This window comes from Morone saxatilis, unplaced genomic scaffold (genome assembly GCF_004916995.1).
Source record: "Morone saxatilis isolate NCDOM2014 unplaced genomic scaffold, NCSU_SB_2.0 Contig9, whole genome shotgun sequence".
In the NCBI taxonomy this organism is placed as follows: Eukaryota; Metazoa; Chordata; class Actinopteri; family Moronidae; genus Morone; species Morone saxatilis.
This window is the reverse complement of record NW_023340268.1, coordinates 17,638,162-17,645,134: the sequence shown is the minus strand read 5'-3', so window position 1 is coordinate 17,645,134 and position 6,973 is coordinate 17,638,162. Positions and strand designations below refer to the sequence as shown.

Sequence of the window (6,973 nt, the reverse complement as noted above, 5' to 3'; positions counted from 1 at the left end):
AGAATTTCCCTCGGGATAAATAAAGGTATCTATCTATCTATCTATCTATCTATCTATCTATCTATCTATCTATCTATCTTGTCTTCTCCATGGACTTCAACCACACATCAACCACACACCAACACCCTCGCCTATGAGATTCAGCTCACCAGCGACACAACAGTGACTCCATTCACGCTCAGTTTGGCATTGTGAACATTAGCAGTTGCAAATACATAGTCGCTCACTGATCCACAGATGAGATCACTCATTATCACAGGTTTAACTCTGCCCATATCACTAGCTCACAGGGCTTAGAACAGGATTCTGCATGTAGGGTAACATCTTTGGAGGCACAAAGGAAGTTTCTGGCATGTGTTTGGCTTATGAAAGGATTCTGCGTGTAGGTTATCAGCTCTAATGCCACAAAAGAGGCTTCTGGGATGTGTTTGTCCATTCAGTGAAATACCATTGAATATTGTCCTAAATTAGATCAATACCATCGTACTGTGCTCTCTGGAAGTTAATTACACAGATAATACGATTAAATAATGTAGTATAAGACCCCACATGCAGGTGTTTTGTTACTCCTTAATCCTCCATTAGTAAATTTTAACCTTTAGCTAAAACTATTTACATGGGGCATCAGTCATATGCTCGGTGTTTGTTGCCAAACATCTATCAAACCAGACAGGTTTCCACAGTTTGCATGATACAGCCTGTCACTGTTGTGTACATTGTGCTTTCTCTGTCTTTCAGTAATAATACAATCATACAAAAGTGGCCATAGTCACTAGGATGAACTAACCGTTTCTGACATGGCCTCATAAGTGTGTAAGCCTGATAACAGACAACTTTCAACACAAGCTTTTCTGCTTTCCTCAAGCTTTTGTGAGTCAGCGTTGTAAAGCTACTGATAAAGACAGATCTGTAACCATAGGGTGTTTAGAACCATTTACAATGGGCAACAGTGGTTGGAAAAAGGGAGTCAAGTGTATTATTACATGGCAGATTAGAGCCTGTATTCATGTAGCATAGACTATGGCTCCCTCTTGTGGAAGAACAATGGAAAGGCATCAGACATAAAACAGGTGAGATAAAATTTTAGATCCAACCACTTCTATCCCATGAACAGGATAAAAACAATTACTTTTATAATAAAGTAACTGAAGATGCAATTTGCAGAAGGTTTTTAGCTGTAATCAAATGTGTGGCATGTTACTTCGTTAAAATTTAAAAATGACTAATAACTGAACCATGCAATGGTCTATAGAGAAACAGCTGAACGCATTTTTCCATTTCAAGTCAAACTTAATATTTGTGCATACATCTGTATTTTACAGTATATGTTCAAAGCTTTACTGACTAAGCTTTATTTAAGAGAAAGGTAATAGGATCATTTTGCAAGTTAAACTTGTTTCAAATTAATCTCGTGTTAGCCATGCTTAAAATGAGAAATGTTGTGTAAGTTTAAGAAAATGATAGTTAACATAACGCTATAATTTAGTTTCTTTTACTATGAAAAAAATATGTATTCCGGGCTATTGCTGTTAAGAGGCAAATGGAAGAGGAGTTTTGCACATTCTTAAGCGAAACAATTTATTAATGCAGCACAGTTCTTGTAAATATCTACAATTTCAAAGAAATCTTCTAAATCAACATTTTAGCCCTGCCTCTGCTTGTGTCTCGGATTTGTCTTGCAGAACACAAACAAACGTCCCCTCCGCCGAACAAAGAAACAGTCTTTGCATCGCCTCTTCAAGGCAGACTTGGTTTTCATCCCTGCAGAGGGCTGGACACAGGGGAGATGCTGACACTGTCCCAACAGAGACGGCCCACAGTGAGCAGAAGAGGCAGGCAAGGGCGGCTGGATGGAGCTGATTCTGGCTGATGACAGGAGCAGTGTGCGGGGAGCTGTGGTGAGGGTGCAGAGACATCTGTAAGCACCAGCTGCTGGTGAGGTCAGATTTAACCGGCTCATCTGGGCCACTTGGCGAGTCAGGGAGGTAGCCAGGCGCTTCAGGAGGAGGGGCGTCATGGTGGCAAAGGCTGCGGAGGGGGACAGAGAGAGAGCATTCATATGAAATCACAGGTGCAAAATGTACACATTGTACATATTGTACTAAATAAAACTCTACTTTCAGTCAGGGTTTGGTTAATGTCATATTGTTCTAAGCTTATTTGAAAGAAATGCTTGTTCATCACATTACACAAACCTTTCTCAGACTAACTACTGCATGTAATCCTACCCAACATGTTCAACTTAGCAATATAAACATAAATATCCTAGTAGAGTCACTAGCTATTTTATGAATCATTAAAATGTGCAAACTATTGTACCCCTATATATCCAGATCCCTCAAACACTGAGCATCATAATGCAACAGCACATGCAGCCTAACAACTAACACACTGTGGCACAGCAACACGCCAAGGAGAAGAGCGTGTCACAGTTGACCTGCTAGCGCCAATACCAGACATAAAAACGGCACAAGGGTTAGTTTCCAACATTACACAGTCGTATCACAAAATTGAAAATGTGAACAAACCCTTCTGAAACCCCGTGAAGGTTTAAAACAGGGGCTGTGTCCCTGAATGGAGCGTGTTAATCGCCACAACACGACCGCTGTGCTGTTCTTGCCTGGGAGGAGAGGATACAAGTGCTTCCGGTTTCCAATTGTAAGGTTGACTTTACTGCCCTCATTTTTGCCTCTCAGGAAGTTTCCCTCTCCGGCTTTGCTACCTCACCATTAGCAGAGCCTACCTCCAAAATGTCTCAATCCTTCTTTTTTGTGTAATATATTCCTAAATATATGGACATAACTGTAAAGCTTGTTAGGGGTGATACGAACTATAGCAGTACTTTGAACCTGCGAGACAAAACTCGGGGCGCTTATACCCTCAACTACAAGCGTCCTCTGCAAGGCAGCTTGGGAAAAGCGGCTGTTGTAAACATGGCGGCCGCAGTGGGTAGACTTCTGTCCTTCAGTAAAAATGCTAAGGTGCTTGTTTCCCCTCTGAAGCTGTCTGCCGTACCGGCTCATCGTTACAGCCTCGAGGTTTCCAGCACCGGCGAGCCCATCACCCACACCGGCCAGGTACGCTTCAGATCCTCGTAGAGTCTCCACGTCGTGACGGCAGTGCTGGGTGGCCAACATTAGCTTAGCCTTGTGTCAGTGTAGCTTGTAGGTCCATGAACCTGCGCCCATTATCGGACAACCTCTTCTCGTTTTCCTTTGACATTTGTCAATTTGACATTAACCCTTCCTTTGATTTTGAACACCGCTTATATCCAGGTGCCAGCAGATGTTTTGCTGTTGTTGCTGCTTGTCTCAGCTAGAAAACCTAATGGCCAAAAACAGACCCTCAAATCACTAACTATATATATATATATATACTGATAGTATAATATATACATAAAGTATATATATAATATATATATGTGTCATAATATAATTTTGTGTATATAATATATATCATATGAGATAATATATATATATGTTGACCTATGTATCATGTATGTGTAATATATAAGATATATATATATATGTATCTATTGTATAGTTATATATATATTATGTATCTATTGTATTGTATATATATAATTGAGTAGTATAGTAATATTATACGTATATATATATATATATATATAGTATATATGTATCTAGCCTGTATGTGTATATATATATATATATATATATATATAGTATATATACTAATTATTATAGTATAGTATATAGTATGTACTATGAATATGTATATATAAAAAGTGTATCATGTATGTATATATATATAGTATATTATTATACTAATATATATATACTATATATAACTAATACATATCATAGCGATACATATATATACTATATTATAATATTAATACATATATATATATATGTGCTGCTCCAGTTCATAACGTTGGTGTTTTTCTCTCAGGTGTATGATGAAAATGATCCCAGGAGAGCCAGATTCGTTGGCAGGCAGAAAGAGGTAAGAACTGACAAACAAGCATCATAAAGCTCAGACAGCTAATTTATATGTAATCAGTTACATCTACCATGAGAGTGTTTGTGAACACACTGTGTAGCTAACCTCTCTCCCATATAAACCTCGTATTTTACTGAGCCGATAATAACAGAATTCACATTGTTTGCGTCAAGGTGAATCAGAACTTTGCCATCAAATTGGTGGCAGAGGAGCCGGTGAGTGAGGTTGAGGCCAGAGTGGTGTCCTGTGATGGAGGTGGAGGAGCCCTGGGCCACCCCAAAGTCTTCATCAACCTGGTAAGAGCCTGCAAACACTAATATGATGAAGGTCCTCCATTTATCCATGGACAAAACCCCCAAGTCCAACCAATGCCTTTATCGGCCATTCTGTGTCACAGTGGCTATTTAATCTTTGTTTACCATCAGCCAATAATTTGGTTGCTGTGAAGTGTTTTTGTGGTTTAATGCACATGTTCTTTAGGTATATTTGAGATTATTTCACAGGTATATTTGAGATTCAATCAATTCTTTCTGAGTTAATTTTAGAACATTTAGTCAGATTGCAGACTGGAATACAATGAAACGCGTAAACCCCCTGATCCAAGCATTATTATTCACTCAGTGATATTAGAAGACAGAAAATGGCAACACTTTTTTGATTACGTAATGTTTAAGAAAATGGGGTACTGCAGAAGCCTGAAAATAACCAGGATACTCTTAAAGTGCATGCAAATGTATAGTATTTGGATTTGAATGAACCCATACTAGATACTAAACTGCATTTCATTGTCTCAGTACCTGTACTCTGTGCGATGACAATGAAGTTTAAAATAATCAAAATTTAGAATTATTCGAACATGGATTATGGCCTTACTCCGACAAGTTAATCTGTAATGTTTCTTTAGCTGGAATTTAGCTAATCCTACAATCACTGTAACAGATTATGCAAGGGCCCCAAATTACAGCTTCTAACTCTATAATTTTCTGTCACTCTTTCTCCAGGATAAAGACACAAAAGTGGGCACATGTGGCTACTGTGGATTACAGTTCAAGCAGAAGCATCATCACTGAAACATTTCCTCTGTCTTTGCTTCTCTGTATAAATTGCCATATTGGTTAATAAATTATATCTTGTCTGTCTGTCTGAGAGTGCGTTCTTCTTCATGAAGCCTGCTGAAATCAGTGTTCCAACGCATCTGCATAGTACTGTATGCGTCCACAATTAAGAGCATATGTACACATTTCTTTGAGTGTTGTTTTTTTTATGAGAGATTTCACATCCCCACTTGATGGGACTGCTGTGTAGCTGAGTAATTCAGCGATAGTGGGTTTATTATTATGAAATGCTGGATGCAGTTCCCCACTGTGACAGGCAGAGGTCAGCAGTGTTCTGTAGATGTGTTTTGTGGTACTGCACTGTGAGGCTGTTGTGTACAGAAATAAAAGCCAAGTTTAAGACATGATCTTTTATTGCACAAACCAAAGCTATTTGTTTTTAGAGCAGGCAGTAAAAGGGTTTATATGTAATAAAGCTTTAATTGTTCTGAACTATAATAAAACAGCTGATGAACGTTGCACTGCACCTTAGAAATATCATCTGCTCCATTGTTATCTGCATGAGTGGGATTATTTATTTCCTGCATCTTGGAATACATGAATACCTGATGTCTTGTGATTGCAGTGCTTTGAACTTGCTTTCATCAATAGGCAGGCCAGATATAGCTCATCCTACTGTTTACTGTAGAGAGAACCTTAGCATTCCTTGTGCATCGGCCCCACACAATCTGCGCTGTAGAGTCTCGCTCTGCCAAGCCTGGAAGACATCAGGAGGGAGCCAGCCTGATAAGACACAGTAGCGCGGAACAATACATGTTTGAAGAAGATCATATATATATTTCATCAGGCTTATTCTCCATAGACCTCTGCATGCCAAATTGGCCTGCGCTTGGCTCAGGCTCCAGACAGCACTAGCCTGTTCTGTCCCCAGTGATGCGGCCAGTGGAACTGCATTTTCCACACCATAGAGCTCAGGTTGGGAAGAGTAGTCAGGCTGATATAATTGGCCCTGGTGACTCCTGGAAGTAAGGCTTATGCTGTAGTTAACCTCATCTATAGTCAGACCACTTTGGATGATTGAAGGGGAGATATTGTTAAAATGAGGCAGGCGAGCCGGGTCAGTGTCAGAGAGCTGACTGGTTGCTCTTGCGGTTGGTAAGTCTGAGTGGTTCAGAGGTGGTGGTTGGTTGAGTTGGAGGCATTGCCGGGGGCAAAATCTTCAGATGAAACTGAGCATATGAATTGTGCTGAATTAAACAGTGCTGTGTTTTTGTGCTGGATTTAACCGCAGCGTTTAATTATTCACTGCTGTTAAATGCATTGGCCAGCATAATAGAAAATTCTTTAACATCATATATGTCAAGCAACTCCAGATTCTAAAGTTGGATTCGACCAATTTGCAGACAGACTCATTCATGGGTTCCACCTTAAACTGTCAAATCACCAGAGGGATCTATGGCTACATCCAGTTACCCACTTTCTTTCTGCATAATATTGGATAATAATTGCAAATGCAACTCTTAAGCATAATGTGACCTGCTCTGTTGGGTCAGACCATTCAGACGAAAATAAGCTCAAATGAGACTGTAATCATATTGAAAATCTCCTTACTACTGAGCCACACAATAGATAATGGAGTTAAATGCCATTGAATTCCTTAACACAGCGCCCCTCCACAACAATCACTCACTCTACGCAAAACATCCTCCTCGTCGCCGTAATTGCCCTATTAAAATATTTCTCCTTGAAGATGTGTCATATTACAGACCCCCAGGCTCATTATGGAGCTCCCTGCAGCCAATTATCTGAACCTCCATGTCTGGAAGCCACTGTGACCAAAAGGAGCTCATAGGCAGATCTGGGAGCAGCCCGTCCTCCACAAATCCATACTTACTGTACGAGAGGCAAAACAGAAAACTGACCTTTGGTCGTTGTCTCGGGGCGACTCCACT

At 39.8% G+C, this 6,973-nt stretch overlaps 2 protein-coding genes across 2 annotated transcripts; one reads left to right on the top strand and one right to left on the bottom strand.

Annotated features, from left to right (window-relative positions):
- Positions 1-1,557: 1,557 nt before the first annotated feature.
- mrpl36 (mitochondrial ribosomal protein L36) lies at positions 1,558-2,660 on the bottom strand. The gene is made up of 2 exons (XM_035681312.1): positions 2,529-2,660; positions 1,558-2,028 (listed from the first exon to the last, which is right to left on the bottom strand). The coding sequence occupies exon 2, from the start codon at positions 2,015-2,017 to the stop codon at positions 1,643-1,645; it is 375 nt and encodes a 124-aa protein (XP_035537205.1). The 5' UTR covers positions 2,018-2,028; positions 2,529-2,660; the 3' UTR covers positions 1,558-1,642.
- Positions 2,661-2,902: 242 nt separating this feature from the next.
- Positions 2,903-5,105, top strand: ndufs6 (NADH:ubiquinone oxidoreductase subunit S6). The gene is made up of 4 exons (XM_035681324.1): positions 2,903-3,077; positions 3,916-3,969; positions 4,140-4,262; positions 4,968-5,105. The coding sequence occupies exons 1-4, from the start codon at positions 2,934-2,936 to the stop codon at positions 5,034-5,036; spliced, it is 390 nt and encodes a 129-aa protein (XP_035537217.1). The 5' UTR covers positions 2,903-2,933; the 3' UTR covers positions 5,037-5,105.
- The last annotated feature ends 1,868 nt before the right edge of the window (positions 5,106-6,973 follow it).

Coding starts and splice junctions, on each gene's coding strand:
- ndufs6 (XM_035681324.1), top strand. CDS start 2,934: ATGGCGGCCGCAGTGGGTAGACTTCTGTCCTTCAGTAAAAATGCTAAG. Junction 3,078..3,915: donor CCATCACCCACACCGGCCAG/GTACGCTTCAGA, acceptor TTTTTCTCTCAG/GTGTATGATGAAAATGATCC. Junction 3,970..4,139: donor TCGTTGGCAGGCAGAAAGAG/GTAAGAACTGAC, acceptor GTTTGCGTCAAG/GTGAATCAGAACTTTGCCAT.
- mrpl36 (XM_035681312.1), bottom strand. CDS start 2,017: ATGACGCCCCTCCTCCTGAAGCGCCTGGCTACCTCCCTGACTCGCCAA.